Source organism: Podarcis cretensis (assembly GCF_951804945.1).
Source record: "Podarcis cretensis genome assembly, chromosome: 14".
NCBI classification, from domain to species: domain Eukaryota; kingdom Metazoa; phylum Chordata; class Lepidosauria; order Squamata; family Lacertidae; genus Podarcis; species Podarcis cretensis.
This window is the reverse complement of record NC_137183.1, coordinates 33592676-33608764: the sequence shown is the minus strand read 5'-3', so window position 1 is coordinate 33608764 and position 16089 is coordinate 33592676. Positions and strand designations below refer to the sequence as shown.

Sequence of the window (16089 nt, the reverse complement as noted above, 5' to 3'; positions counted from 1 at the left end):
TTTCATATACATTAATATCAGAAGACCCAGCTGGATCAGCGCAAAGGCCCATCTAATTCAGCATGCTATTTTCACAGTGCCCATGGCAATCCCATCTTAATTCTACCATAAGTAGCAAAAGTGACAACATTTTAGCTCTATTTTAACTAATCGCCCTGCACTTTTATGGTTTAATCACCTTTTAGGCTAACACTGAAGCCAGTCTGAATATTTTTATTATTCTTAAGGATAGCAACATCTTGATCACCTTTCTGCAGGGATGTTTTTGAATTTCTGATCCCCAAAATCTTTAATCTTGTTAATGATCAAGATATAGAGAAAATAGATGGTGGGTTTTAATACTGTTTCTAAGAAGTCATCAGCACTTTCTGCATAGAAGAAAAGAAAACTTTTTTGTTGTTTTTATACCTAAATATGATGAAGCCTTCCTTATTTTAAACCACTATGGCTACAATCTTATACACAATTACATGGGAGTGAGCCCCAAGTAGACCGGCACAGGACTGCACCTTTAAGACCTGGAGCATGATCCCTGGGAGTGTTTTCTTCCTTCCCCCACCCTGGGATGACTGAGCAGGGTCAGTGCCCTATGACTACATATTTAAGAGCATTACCCAGAGAGAGGATTCGTCCCGCATCGAGAGACCTTCCCCATCCCAATGCATTTTCTGTAAATAACCCCTAGTACGAGCAGAGCAGTGGCCCAATTAAAAATGGCGAGCATCTCGCGTGGCTGGCTGTGTGCAGGATACAATAGAAGGGGGCTGGAAGCTTTTAGAAAGAAAGAAAAAAACCCAAACGCCGAGCGGCTGCCGGAATCAACAGTCAGGGGGAGGGGGAGATTGGGGAGAAAGCAGCATTCCTGAGCGCAGCGATCTGTCCCAAGAAAAGAGATTATCACCGAGGCCCCCCATTGCCAGAGCCAGTCCGACACCGTTCCTTCTCCACCCCGCGACCCCCAAAATACACTGCAAAGAAGCACATCCTGCTCGAGGTCAACCGATCTCGGAGCCCTGCAAAGAAGCAATACTGGGGCACCCGAAGTGTCCGCCGCTTTCTCAAGCTTTGCATCTAGAGAAAAATGCTTTGCTCATAATGTTCACGCCAGAGCTCTCCACAAGAAGTGAACTCCCAACTTCCACGAAAGTCAGGGACAAACTCCCCCCTCCCCCGGTTTTTCTCTCTATGGGAAACACCTCTTTTCTCTCTCTCTCCACCCCCAATTTACAAGCCTCCGGGACACCGCCCCGGCCCCACCAGCCGCGCCCCGCCCCAAGAGCGCCAAACCAGCTCGCATACACAGAGGCGCGCGCACCCCGTTCCCCAGCCTGGAAAACAAGCAGAGCCACCACCCCCACTTCTTCGCCGGCTTCCTAAAACTTTTCAACTTCGGCCTCACAGCGCACACAAAAGTCAAATGAAAGGCGGCTCTCCGATCTGGAGAAAGCCAACCCTTATATTTCTCAAAGGTCTTTCCAAGTTGGCTGGTGGGATAGGACCCGGAGCAGCAGCCTTATCTGCCCGGTATCTTCAAGGAAAAGCAGGCATGGCCGGTGGGGCAGGAGGCAAAAAGGAGGCCCCAGCCCTAAAGGGGAAGGAAGGCTACAGGGAAAGGATGCTGGCCACAGAACTAAGATAAGTGTCCCTGTAGTGGATGAGGAATAGAGGAATTAAGGGTGTATTTCCAGAAGACCAAGCAGTGCCTTGTGCAGGGAGATCCTGCAGGGATTACTGAGAATGGAGAGAGCACAGAACCAGGAGACCTGTAAAGGTCAAGGCAAGCCAAAGGTTGGTGGGTAAAATGGGTGCAGAACTATGGAATACAGAGATGAGACAGAGTGCATTATGTGTCTCTTTCAGCATTAAACTGAGTTGGAAGAGAGGTATAAGCTTTTTTATATGCCTAAGGAAGAGAAATTGGAAAGCAAGATCTGAAGGCGCAGTTTAGGCACAGAGTTGAAAGGAATCAAAATATGACTACACGGATATGGCATGGATAAGAACATGGATATGGTGCTGCAGGAGTATCGTGTTAGACTGTGTGGAGGCACATGCAGAGTAAAGTGATGAGATAGCTGCAGGCTTGAAAGATAAAGTGACTGGAGTTCCCACGAAGTTGAGATAATGCCAGGAAGGGGAAAACTGTGGGAGGGGGTACTATAAAGTTAGGAAATCAAAAGCCTACATAGTATTAGGGGCCAAGGGAGAAGAAAATAAGGAAGAGAGTCAAGGTATGCAAAGTTAGAGGGTCAAGTGTTTGGGAAAAGTGAATGTATGGGGAAAACACAGAATCTGGGGGCTTTGGAACTGAGGTCATGGATCTAAGTGTATGAGAAGAGGGTGCGTGGGGAGAGATGCTGAAGAAAGCAGAGAAACTTAAAATAGAAGATACAGAAGCTGAGAAAAAGTGTGAGGCCCCTAAGGTCAGCAGGAGAAGTAAAAGAAAGCTAGATACAACATGCGGGAGGGACTGCAGTAGGGGTGCAGGAGGCAATAAGTGCCAGGATGGGAACATAGTTGGAGAAGGAGAAATCATAAGGGGAAGAACAGGGGTGTATGCTTATTATTTATTTCAAAGGTTTAAAAAACAAGAGGAGGGGAGAGGGACTACCACTGTCCAGTGCCATCAAGGATGTCGAGGGGGGCGGGTGTATGTGTCTGTGGAGGAACTGCAGAACCAAATCAGAGGAGTCACCGTCCTGGGGGGAGGAGGAGAGTGGGAATGGATTGCAAAAGACACTTGAGATGAGGGGGTGGGGGGAGGATGCTGAAAGGAGGGAGAAATGGGGGTGCAGAAAGAGAGTGTGGGAGGTGGAGTAAATGCAGACTGCAATCTGCGAAGCAGGGAAGGCTGCAGCCTCCCCACACACACAGGGCAAAACCCCCTGCCCCTTACCTTCCATCTCCATGTCCTCGGGCTCGCTCAGCTGCTGCTCCCCGGGCTTCTGCTGCTGTTGTTGCTGTTGCTGGTGGTGGTTCATGTCGGGCTGCGGGAGCTCAGGCTCGGCGGCCTGGGCCTTGGCTGAAGGAGGAGGGCGAGGAGGCGGCGGCAGCAGGAGCTGCTGCTGCGGAGGCCCCGCGTCGAGCGGCGATGAGTGCTGGAAAGGCAGGAGCTGCTGAGGCAGAGCCTGGGGCTGAGTCGGCTGGCGGCGGGGCGGCTCCGCGGCCTGGAGCTGGTGAGGCTGCAATTGCTGCTGCTGCTGTTGGGCTTCGGGCTGCTGCTGCTGCTGCTGGACTCCGGCGGCGGGCAGGGAGCGGGCGGCCGCCGGGGGAGGCAGCGAGACGCGCACGTATTTACTGGCTATTCGCCCAATGGCGGCGGGGGTGGGAGTGGGAGGAGGAGTGAGGAAGGAGGAGGATGGAGGGCCGAGCTCGCCTCAGAGCGGGTGCAGGCTGAGGCAAAGTCCCTGCGGAGGAGGAGGGCGACGTCTAGGCCCTGCTGCTGCTGGGTCTCCTCCTCCTCCCCCCGGGCTGGGCCGGCTCCGGTGAGGAGGGAGGCCCGGCGGCGCGGGCAGCGCCAAGGCGGGCGGGCTCCTTCGACGGCGACAGGCGGCGTTGGGAGCGAGTCGGGCCTGCTCCTCCTCCGCCGCCTTCGCTGCCTCTCAAAATGGCGGCCGCGAAATGTCACATCCGCATGGAGGATGGGGGCTCCGCCGGAGTGTCGCGGCGGCGTGAGGAGGGAGAGAGAGAAGGCCGGCCGGGTGGCTGGCGAGCTAGCCAGGGAGGGCAAGAGGAGGAGGAGGAGGAGGTGGCCGCGGCGGCGGCGGCGGCGGCAACAGCAGCAGCGGAGGACGAGATGCTCCGCCTCGCCTGCTTCTGCTCGGCCTGCAACGGCCGGGAGGAGGAGGAGGAGAGTGAGCGAGAGAGTGGGAGGGAGCGAGGGACGAGCTCAGGACGACGGAAGGAAGGAAGGAAAGAAGGAAGCGGGAGGGAGAGAGAGAGAGAGAGCAGCGCCGCGGCAGCCCCGGGAACAGCAGCCACCGCCGCCACAGCGAAAGGGAAGAGGAGGAGGAGGAGCCACTGAGGCGAAGGCCGGCCGGCCGGCCGGGACGCGGAACGCCACCCCCCCCCCAACACACGCACGGACCCACACGCTGTCCCGGGGGGAGGGTCGGAAGGAAAGAGTGAGAGCCGAATATGGGGGAGGGCGGAGAGATTGGGAAGGGGTTGGAAGGAGGGGTTCGTGGTTGTGGGCGAGATTGAAAGAGGGGGTGGCAACAAGGGGGGGTAGAGGTAAACTAGGGAAGGTGAAAAGGAAGAGAGGGTCTGGCGGTGGGTGAGACTGGAAGAGGAGGGAGATGGAGGGAATGTGAAAGTTGGGTTAAAAGAGAGAGAGATGAAAGGCAGAGGGTCCTAGGAGTAGGTAGGGTGTAATTCGGAGAGGGAGGGGAGGGGATGCGAAAAGTTGGGGAGGTGTAAGATGTAAACAGAGGGGACCCTGGAAACATTACGACGGGGCATTAGGGATGTACTTGGGGGGTGCTTAGTGGGGGGGTGAGGAGATGACAATGGGAACAGCAGGGAGGGGAGGGAGGTGTGGGTGTCTTGGAGGAATGAAGGAGAGCAGGAAGGAATTGGGGTTTATTTGGAGGGTTGGGGGCAGGGGTGCCTGGCTGTGGGCAAAATTGAAATGGGAGGTAAGGGTGGGGAGAGCAGGGAGGACTGAGGGAGCGGAAGAATGGGAAGTGGCTGGGTGGGGGGATGTGAGAAAAATGGAGTACAGAGAGATGCAAATGAGAGACCCTTGAAGAAAGGGGCAACAGTCAGGTGTGAGGAGCTGGAGGGATGTGGAAGATGGCCAGGGCAGAAAGCATGCCAGAGGATAGAGAAGAATGGTAAGGTGGGGGTTCTGTTGAAGCAGTGTAAGGCTGATGAAATGTTTGGAATGTGAAAGGAGGAGAAGTCAGTTGTGGGAGAGGTATAAGAGGAAGGTCTTCCTGTTTGGAGGAGGTAGGTCACATTCACACCATACATTTAAAGCTCAATGATACCACTTTAAACAGTCATAGTCATGTCCCCCCCCCCCCCCAAGAATTCTAGGAGCTGTAGTTTGTTAAGAGTGCTGAGAGTGAGTATTCTCCAGATGGGGCTACACTTTTCAGAGTGGTTTAACAATCAATCACATGAAACACTGCCCTTAACAAACCACAACTCCCAGAATTCTTTGGGGGGAAGGCCATGACTGCTTAAAGTGGTATTATAGCGCTTTAAATGTATGGTGTGAATGCGGCCTTCACCCACTTAGGGCAATCTTGATAAGGAGAATCAAGTGGAAGGAGATGTAAAAAAGGAAGCTGGGGGCTGGTGGAGGTACCAGAAATAGTGGAGTGGAGTGGTTCAAACAGGGACTGGGGAAGTTGATTCGGGAGTTAAGAAGGGGGACTATGAGACTCTAGTGTGGGAAAGAGCATAGAGAGGATAGTGTTGGGGAGGTGGGAAGAGAGCGCCACCATCAGGAGATTTAAGGAGGTTGTAATGAAAGAAACTGAAGATGGGTAGGGATATTATATGAGAGATAAAAATGAAGGAAAACTTTGTGGGATATGTGAAGAGCAGGACAATAGCCCCAAGGTCCTCTTTGAAGAAGAGGGAGTGGGCGATGGCTTGTGGTGGCAAGGTATGATGCAGAGAAGGAAGAACATAGAAGTCAGAGCATTACTCCAAGAAGCTCTCCAGAGTTTCAGATGGATCTTTCCCAGTCACACCAGAGATTTATCTTGGAGTCTCTTTCACAGCAGGGGAGTGCTTTCTCTAAGATGTCGCTCTTAAGTGCTGTTTCCAGAAAGCAAGCCAAGTCCCTCTGCTGCAGCAAAAACATCTCAGAGGCTTCTAGCATCTTAAAATTGGGAATCTGCTTCCCTGCGGATGTTGTGGGACTCCCTTCAACTCCAGATATTATTTATTGTTTGTTTGGATAATTTATTTATCACCCTTTGAACCGGCCACACGGCAGTTTGCAATAAAACCAGGGAGATAAGAATGCATAACAACAATAAAAACAGCATTAAAAACACAACAAATCACTGAATCACAATTACTAATAGCAGCAGCCTTTCCTCTTTCTAAGATGCATCATGACTATTTGCCTGAAGCTATAAAGAGATGAGGTTTGTTGCACCTCAATAGGAAGAGAATTCTACATGCAAAGAGCCACCACTGTAAACCTTCCTGGGCCCTCACACCAGGTATGTCATCACGTGTAGAGACCTCATCTGATGTCAAAACAAAGTCTGGTTGATATGGAAAAAGATTTGGTTTGGAGGGTCACAGACTCCTATCTGCCTTAAAGTCGAACTCTTTATAATTATTGCAAAAAAAGGATGGACTAGAGTGGACGGAGTGAATTCTGGATGGGGAAACTGATGTCATTATAAATTTGTTGATCTTTATGGTGCTCAAGACTAAGAAACATATGAAAAAACAGCACATGTGCTGCCCCCCTTTTTTTTTATCAGGTAGAACAGGGAAGAGTAAGGAGAACTGGGGAAGTAAGGAAAAAGAGAGGTTGAACAAAATGAGATATTATAGATAGGAACTGCAGCAGGCAGAGATGACAGCTCATTTTAACAATGCAATGGTTTGCATTCCAACTCAGAAGAAACCTGCACTGGTTGAATGAGGCTTAACTGTTAGGTAAGCCCCAGCTTCCTTCTGAGTTGATATGCGCTATAAAAGTGCCACAGATAATTTATAATCTTCAGCTTCATAATTCTGTGGAACAGGTCTCAGAAATCTCACAACAGAATTTAACATCTGATGCTGTTCCAGAGAGCTCATGGGAAGAAATAGCCCTAATCCTTTAGCAATGATTCACAAATACACTTGCCACGTTACTGCTGGTGAGGACAACTTTTGCACAAATAGAAAAGAAGTCAGACCATTTGTCCATCTATTGTCTATACTAGCTGGCAACAGCTTGTCAGGATTTCAGACAGGAGTCTTTTCCAGCCTTCTGTGGAGACACCAGGCATTGAACCTGGGACTTTAATGCATGTAGAGCATGTTTTCTACCACTGACGCCATCCATATGCAGTCAGAATGATGAGCTTAAATCCAGTGCCTTAGACCACAGGCCAACCCTACCACATCCCACTTCAAGGAGAGCCCCTGGCCTCTTAGGCCTGGAAGAACGTGAGAACTTTGCGATACCAGGCTGGCTTCAGAAGCACAAGAGAAATGCAAGGACCTTTCCCCTGATGCCGCACTGAATCTCAGAGTTACTTGGAGAGCTGTCGGAAGACTTCATGCTTCACTTTGAATATCTGAGCTTTGGCCCTATGGGGATTCTCCTCCTCTTTTTTGCGAAAGAAGGAAAGGAGCTTGCTATTGACAGTTGTGCTGGGTCCTGAGCTCAGGGGAATGGCAGAAGACCCCCGTTCTCTCCTTCTTGAAAGGGAGGGTAGGATCATGGCACAAACAAATTTGGCTGGTTACCAAGTTGAGCTAAGATCTGTGGACCCCTAGCATCCATGCATACGTTTTACTATAGATTTGATGGAGAAAAAGCCACAGACTTCTGTGTCATGAAAGGTTGTGCAACCCCTCACACACAAAACCCCCAAAGTGATAGCTTTGCTAAAATCTGAAAGAACCCTGTGGCAAACAGCCAGTGCTTGTGAGAAGGTGACGTTGATGATCTTGGGCAAAGGAACAGCTGCAGAAAGTTGCAGTTTCTAACCCATAGCTTCCAGCATACCCTCCTCCCTGTTTTCATTTTTTTTTAAATTTACAGCACATTTACAGCTGCTCCTGTAAACCTTGAAGGTCATGGAATAGACACTGAATGAGCTAATGAATTAAAATGCTTGAGTTTGAGGTTAAACACCAAGAGCCATTTCCAAATCGTCGTTTTTTCTTACTGCCTTCGGTGAATTTATTTTTATTTACAGATATTTTTAGCCTGCCTTTCAATGCAAGTGCTCTCAGGATGGGGTAAAGCAATCTAAAACCTTATCAACAACAACATTCAACGGTAATACCGTAAAGCAAGGGCAGTAACACAACAGCAACTGGTACAGCAATGACAAAATTGGAAAAACCAGCTATTGGGAATGTCAAATAAATAGGTCTTTGGCTGGCAATAGAAACTAATAAATGTTGGTGTCATCTGTAATGGTTCTAGGGGTTGCTCGTGCGTAAACCGGTGCAACGCCTGGCTTGGTTGCCTGAGTGAACCTTTTCTGTCTGGACAGCCACTCACCCGTGGCTGTCTCAATCGCTGGCAGAATCCGTCAGTGGGCGTTTCTTGAACTTCTTCCAGCAAAGAAGCTCTTTGACGCCTAGTCTCCTCCTACTCTCTCTGCGCGGAAGCCTTCTGCTCAAGGAGGGTGTAGGCAGCAGAGGACCCTTACTCTCCCCGCTGGTCCCTGGCAAGGAGTCATGGGACCGCCTTGCCGATTCCCCCATCTGCCCCCCTTCTCCACTGGTGCTACGCTGATTCTCTTCCCCAGAAGATGGGCTGCCGCTCCCCATCCCAGGATGCTCTCTGGAACCCCTCCGGAGCCCGCTCTCTCCCTCCGGCCCTGATGGCAGTTCCCTGACATCATCCATATATCAGAAGAGAGGACATTGCCATAGAGAAGGAATCTTAGTTGGCATCAGCCTGCTTATGCATTGAATATACTTCTGGGGACTGTGGTAGGGTACCACTTGAACTGAGATTGCGCCTTCAGCCTTGTAGAATCAGTTCTCTCATTTTATTAGAATCCCCATAGCATACTGATGTGTCTTCAGTTTACAAAGCAATAATGCATACTCAGGATCTCTTAACAGTCAACTAATCTCAATTAAGTGATTCTGAGTATATACTTCTGCATAAGACATTATGTGTTGGATTAATCAAAGTTTCTCTAGAACAAGGCTCCAGATACTGCTAAACTATGGCTCCCATCACCCCTGGCCATTGACCATGTGTGGTGCAGCTTATGGGGGCTGTAGTTCAGCAACATCTGGAGGGCCAAAGATGCCCCACACCTGAACAACATTGGTAGGTGTGGAAGCTGCAGCTAGCACAAAATGCTGCAGGTAGGTGATTATTGGGGACCGTCTCAAGGTACTTGTACTGGTGTACAAAGCCTAAACAGCTTGGGGTCTGATCACCTAAGAGGACACCTACGCTGCTATAGACAAGTCCACCCATTAGCATCAGCCAGGGAGACTTTCTTGCCTTGAGGCTTGATCAGCAGCAGCTCTGGGGAGATCCTTCTTGGTGGTGGCACTCCAGCTTTGATGCTTCTCTTATTTACAAGCTTTATTTGTCAAGCTTTTTGACAAGTACCCCCAATACAGTTTACATAGCAAAAGCAGAATAAACACTAGAATACAGTAAAAACTACAAAAGGCAAAACAAGCAGCAGCAAGCTTAAAACAACACCTAGAACCAAGAATTATTATTTTTAAATGCAGACACTCTAGACTTTACATGAAGTTGTCTCCAGCTAAGTTCTACTCAAAGAAGACCCATTTAAATGAATGGACATGACTAATTTAAGCCTAGTAGTTTCTATGGGCTCTGAGTAGAAATTGGTTGGGGACAATTCCTGGTGCCTAAAGGATAGCAATGTAAGAGTCAGTAAATATTCCCAAGAAAAGAGTTAAATAGTTCATGCCTCTCTGGAAAAGATTCTGTGGTAGCCACACACCTTACTTCTGAATTTTGGGAACACACAGCTCTCACTTGACAGATCCACAGAGGAGAAAGTGGATTGGGGCCTTTATGCATCTACTTGGATACTCCCAGTAGGACATATCCAACTAAGTTTTACTCAAAAGTAAACCCACTGACATTGATAAGAATAGGTTATTCATATCTACTAATTTCAAGGCGTCTACTCTGGGTATCACTTAACACTGGATCCAACCCCATTCTTCTGGCTAGCTGTTTGCATCTGAAGTCTGATTGTTCCTAGCAAGGCATCATTTCATAGAATCATAGAATCATAGAGTTGGAAGAGACCACAAGGGCCATTGAGTCCAACCCCCTGCCAAGCAGGAAACACCATCAGAGCACTCCTGACATATGGTTGTCAAGCTTCTGCTTAAAGACCTCCAAAGAAGGAGACTCCACCACACTCCTTGGCAGCAAATTCCACTGTCGAACAGCTCTTACTGTCAGGATTTGAGATTAAGCACTCAGCGTTGCCATGTGAAGAAGATAATCTTAACAAAGGTATTTTTTGTTTTAATGTAAATATTTATCAAGGGTTTAATGGGGATGTTTGGCATGCTCTAGTCCTGACCTCGTACCATACACAGGAGTCCACAGAGGATGAACCAGACACACGCACACACACACACACACCAGGTCAAGGACCTTGAGGAACAAGCAGTGCCCTCCGGTACTAGTATTGAGGATCCTCTTGAGAAGCCTTCAAAGAGGAGACCTGCTGAACAACCCATGGAGCTCTCAGAAAAGGACATGAATGCGCCCCCAGTCCTTAAAAACAATGGCGCCAAAAAATCTGGGTCTGGACCAAAGAGTAACAACATAGTTTGATTCTACATCCCCCTAGACACATTGTGCAGCTCATGAGTAAGCAATCCCTGAAACTCCTTCACTTCTGCAGGTTGTGGTTAGGGTTTGGTCTAGAAGGCCACTGTATATAAGGTCTTCCTCTTGTGCCTTCCACTTGCTGGAAATAACAAGGCTTGGGGCTGCTTCTTCCTGATTCTGGTGCCTCCTGTTCCCCAAAGAATGCTGTTTGGTCTAAAGTGATTTCCCCCCAGTTATTCTGGTTTTGACCCCCCCCCCATTTCCCTCTACAAATATAGCCTTTGAGACTTCCGTCACACGCTGTTATAAATACCTTATTCACATTGATAAACAGATGGTAGATTATTCCAGAATTTCAGTTTCATTGCAAAGATTTACAAGGGCAGCCAACGTTGTGCATTTTGAAAATATTAATTGTCCGGAACCCAAAGACCTTCAAAATTATTTTTCTTTTCACTAGAATTTGAATTTTACAAATGCTGAAGTGTTGCATTAAAATCCATTAATACAGAATAGTCACAGCAAGGAACAACTTCTGAAATATGAGTTGTTAAGATGGACTCTCAAATTCTTACATAATTTTGCACCTAAAATTTACACTTTTTGAAACCAGTGAAATTTCTCCCTAAAATCAACCTGGAATTATCCAAACTATAGGCAAATCTATGTTTTTGGATTACTTAATAACAATTTTTTTCAACTCATGGGAAAAATGTCATTTAAAAAGAGCACTTTAGCATATTCCTTTTTATTGTCGTGAGGATTAGGGCTGCAAGAGTTAACTGGTAGATTAATCAATCCGATCCTAACTGGAATTGCTGGAAAGTGTTTTACTGAGTTCAATGTGAGTAACTTTCAAGTAACTGCATGTAAAGATTGCTCTGTAACTGAGTAACTGGTGATCAGTTTCAAGGAGCGAAATTGCACTGATTCTGGTGTGTCATTGCATACAGTACTTAATATATTTATCTTTCCAAAAATATATGTGGTAACTGTAGATTGAATTCTACAGTCCTCGGTATCTTAAAAAGCTGGCTATGCTTTGGTTTTGTCAGTATGCAGATTTGTTTACATTAGACTTGATTGAAAGGCAGATGTTACATTATTTCACTGATAGCTCTTCTGAAGCCAAAAGTGCAATTTGCCTCACTTGATGTCGCCATAAATATGTCGCCTGAAATTTTTTGCCTTTGTGGACAACCTAGTCATAGCATATTTCTAAGCTAATCTAGTACTCAAGGGCTTTTTGTTTATTACTATTCTGTTTTTTAAATGAAATTGTTTAAACTGAAATAAATTTACACCTTGCTTATTATTGTAACACAATAGAACCAGAGGGATGGAATGAATATTTTATAAACCTTCAAAATCTTGCTTTTCCCCCATGGGTCTTGGCAGTGCTTTTTTCTGGGGGGACGCAGGGGGACGCATACTCCAAAACATTTTGTGAATCTAAGTTTGGCCTCATTGAGGAGCAGTATTTCAATATGAGTAGGAAAATGAGAGTACCCCTAAACATTATTTTTAGAAAGAAAAAGCACTGGGTCTTGGTAACCAGTCTTCATTTTCTTAATTTCTTGGACTGTGAGGTTATATCTCTATTTTGTAGATTTAAGCTATATAATAAACAATAACAATAATAACTGAACTGGTTTAACAGTCATTGCTTCTCTTTCCTTATTTTGGTATGGGAGCCTTAAAGGTAAAGGTAAAGGTACCCCTGCCCGTACGGGCCAGTCTTGACAGACTCTGGGGTTGTGCGCCCATCTCACTTAAGAGGCCAGGGGCCAGCGCTGTCCGGAGACACTTCCGGGTCACGTGGCCAGCGTGACATCGCTGCTCTGGCCAGAGCCAGAGCCGCACACGGAAACGCCGTTTACCTTCCCGCTGGTAAGCGGTCCCTATTTATCTACTTGCACCCGGAGGTGCTTTCGAACTGCTAGGTTGGCAGGCGCTGGGACCGAGCAGCGGGAGCGCACCCCGCCGCAGGGATTCGAACCGCCGACCTTTCGATCGGCAAGCCCTAGGCGCTGAGGCTTTAACCCACAGCGCCACCTGCGTCCCCCCGCCACCTGCGTCCCCCCCGCCACCTGCGTCCCCTAGTGATCTCCAATTCCCTCACCAAACTACAGTTCCCAGGATTCTTTGTGGAAGTCTTTCATCATGCATGACTTACTTGAGAATAGCCTCCTAAGGTCCCAGTCGTCTGCAGAAAGGGCTGAATGGATTAACTTCCCAAACATGAGTACGGTATGTAATAACCTTGTCGTCCACAAATTCCCCTGCAATATTTAAAAACAAAATACAGAACGTGTACTAAAATGGAGTTCCTTTTTCTCAATTTCCCCCGGTATGAATTACTGTGAAGGTCTTAATCACATAGCACCTTTGATGTCCGTGATGCTTTGCAGAGCATGAGGAGGAGGAGATGGTGGTGTTTGCAATGTACCTTTCTGATGCTGATAGAATATTTCAGATTTGATAAACCTGATAATCCAGTACCAAATACTGCTGCCCTGGGCTCCTTTGGGAGGAAAGGCACGATATGAAACAAATGATACTTTTCTATCAGAGTGGCCTCAGGTGTCAGAGCATCCACATATTCCCTAAAGTAGATACATAGGAAGCGGAAGCTACTTTCAACTGAGTCAGTCCATCTAGCTCAATATTGTCTACACCAGGCATAGGCAAACTCAGTCCTCCAGATGTTTTTGGCCTATAACTCCCATGATCCCTAGCTAGCAGGACCAGTGGTCAGGGATGGTGGGAATTGTAGTCCCAAAACATCTGGAGGGCGAGTTTGCCTATTCCTGGTCTACACAGACTGACATGGACTTTCAGGAGGCTTTTCCAGTCCCACCTGGAGATTCCAGGGATAGAATACTGAGACCTTCTGCATGCCAATAAGCTATAGCCAATCTTTAGGGTCTTCTGTATTTGAAAGCTGAAACTTTATATTTAATACATGTTTGAGAAACCATAAAAAAGGCCGAAGGAATAGTAACCAAGCTTGCTCCAGCTTTGAAGCGCTTTGTTGGTTTGCTTTTGGCTTTTAGGTTGTCCCTCAAAGTTTACAACTATGCTCAAGTATCATGTCTCCAGGCTCCAGCCCGTTAGGTCCTTTGGCAGAGCTGTCATCTTCTACATCAGACACAAAAATACCATCCACCACAGATCTGGATTCTGAGTTCCACTTGGGACTTCTTAATGGTAACTGTACTAGGTTCAGGAGTCCTCTTAATGGTGTCTACAGAATTACTGACTGAATTGTGAGGATTGGTGGTTAGAGTGGTCTGTTTGGATGGAGGCTTCATGGTCCCTTCATCCTGTTCATTCACAGTATTAATTATGGAATTGGTGCAATCCAAAAAGGCTGTAAACTCCTGGGTCTAGCCAATAAAACTCAGGAGCCAGAAGGAGATAAAGTCCAGTCACTTATTACTTAGTTCAGCAGGTAATCCACAGAGAGTCCTTAGGAGACCCCTATTCTGCCTACAGAGTTACAATTCCCAGAGTTCCTTGAGAGAGATGAATTGACAGTTAAAGCAGTCTGGAAAGTCTGTGCAGAGAATAGGGGATCCCCTAGCAACTCTCAGTACCCTGACCAAACTGCAGTTCCCAGGAATCTTTGAGGAAAGTTGCGAATGTTTAAGCTGGTATGATATTGCTTTAAATGTATGGTGCAGAGGGATTGTAAGGAGGAGGAAGCTGGCACAGGCAGTGCCACTCCTGGGACTAATTGTGAGCAAGAAGGAAGGTGAGAGCTGAAGGCAGGCTGTTCCTCTTGTGCCCAGTTTACCCTAATGCATGCTCTGGTTATCTCCCGCTTGGACTACTGCAATGTGCTCTACATGGGGCTACCTTTGAAGGTGACCTGGAAACTACAACTAATCCAGAATGTGGCAGCTAGACTAGTGACTAGGGGCAGCAGCCGAGACCATATTACACCGGTCCTGAAAGACCTACATTGGCTCCCAGTACGTTTCTGAGCACAATTCAAAGTGTTGGTGTTGACCTTTAAAGCCCTAAACAGCCTTGGCCCAGTATACCTGAAGGGAGCCTATCTCCACCCCCATCGTTCTGCCCGGACACTGAGGTCCAGCGCCGAGGGCCTTCTGGCGGTTCCCTCACTGCGAGAAGCAAAGCTACAGGGAACCAGGCAGAGGGCCTTTTGGGCAGTGGCACCCGCCCTGTGGAACGCCTTCCCACCAGATGTCAAAGAGATAAACAAGTACCGTACTTGACATTTAGAAGACATCTGAAGGCAGCCCTGTTCAGGGAAGTTTTTAATGTGTGACATTCCAACAATCTTTGTTGGAAGCCACTCAGAGTGGCTGGGGAAGCCCAGTCAGATGGGCGGGGTACAAATAAGAAAGTATTATTATTATTATTATTATTATTATTATTATTATTATTAGGACCAGCCTCCATTGAAACTGGATGAAGGGTAGAGAGGGATGTGTAATGCATAGAAACTAGCCTGCTGAACGAAAGTAAAATTTTACATCCATTGCAGCTTCTACTTCTGGTCCTACCCACCACCAGCATGTGGCCCCCAGAAGGCTGCTCAGAAGATAATGTGGCCTTCATGCTGAAAAAAGGCTTCTCAGCCCTGTACATTTCAATTTCTGTAATGCCTGGATGCTTAACCTCCAATCGCTGTTGGACTACAACTCCCACCACCCCAGACTTGCTGGGGCTGATGGGATCTGGAGTTTCCCATCCCTGCCCTAGAGCTTTGACTTGATGGTCTACATGTACCTGGAATATAAAGACTTGGGAGGCTGTGGAGCCAAGGATCCTCTACAACTGCTGTCTTGGAGCTGGTTGAAGCGAGTTGGAAAAGGTACCCAGGTAAGTGAGCCACCAGTGTTCTGAAATTGGAATCTGCACAAATGTGGCGGAATGTTCAGCACACAGCTCTGCCTCCCCATTGGCTGTGGCACAGCTAAGAAAGGGAAAGTGTGGTAAACAGAATGCTGAGCATGGCAACAGACAATAGGGTGGATATGTGTCTGTGTGTATGCATGCATGTACTGTAGCATCCAGGGGTTCAAAATAGGAAGAAATGGCTCATGAAACCTCCCTCCTTAGAATTCTCCCTTGCAAACTGTGAAGTCTAAAATTTGCTAGATATTTCCCGGCTATTATTCACTGAATACTTGCCCTGGGTCCAACATACATTCATGGGGCCACTCCAGCACATTTTGCTGCCTGAAATGAAGGATAAGGTGGCGTCTCCAGATTCTGCATGTGGAATCCAACCAGACTGGCTGTTGAGTCCTGGGTCACATTGGCACTGTACGCTTAAAGCATTATCATACCACTATAAACAGCCATGGCTTCCCCCAAAGAGTCCTTGGGAACTGTAGTTTTGCTGAGGGTGCTAAGAGTTGTTAGGAGACTCCCATCCCGCTCAGAGAACTACAGTTCCCCCAGGTCTCTGTGAGGAGGTATTCACTGTTGAACCACTCAAGTCATTGTAGCTCTGTGATGGGAATAGGACTTGAAATGCTAAAATTCTGGCAATTTTTGGAAAGACATTTGCCAACATTTGTTACAAGGTTAAAAGGGACAATTTTGATTGCTGCTTTATT

The 16089-nt window shown here is 47.5% G+C and overlaps 1 protein-coding gene across 5 annotated transcripts in view; it reads right to left on the bottom strand.

The window, feature by feature from the left end:
• USP7 (ubiquitin specific peptidase 7) overlaps positions 1-15388 on the bottom strand; it is an 88458-nt gene extending 73070 nt beyond the window's left edge. For 2 of the 5 annotated variants that reach the window (XM_079952480.1, XM_079952485.1), the window contains exon 1: positions 2897-3123. In XM_079952480.1, the coding sequence (XP_079808606.1) occupies positions 2897-2981 (85 nt within the window). In that variant the 5' untranslated portion in view covers positions 2982-3123. Of the gene's footprint in view, positions 1-2896; positions 3124-12668; positions 12775-15253 lie in introns of those variants that run through there. The other 3 variants (XM_079952481.1, XM_079952482.1, XM_079952484.1) reach the window with 3 other exon arrangements.
• Between the last annotated feature and the right edge of the window lie 701 nt (positions 15389-16089).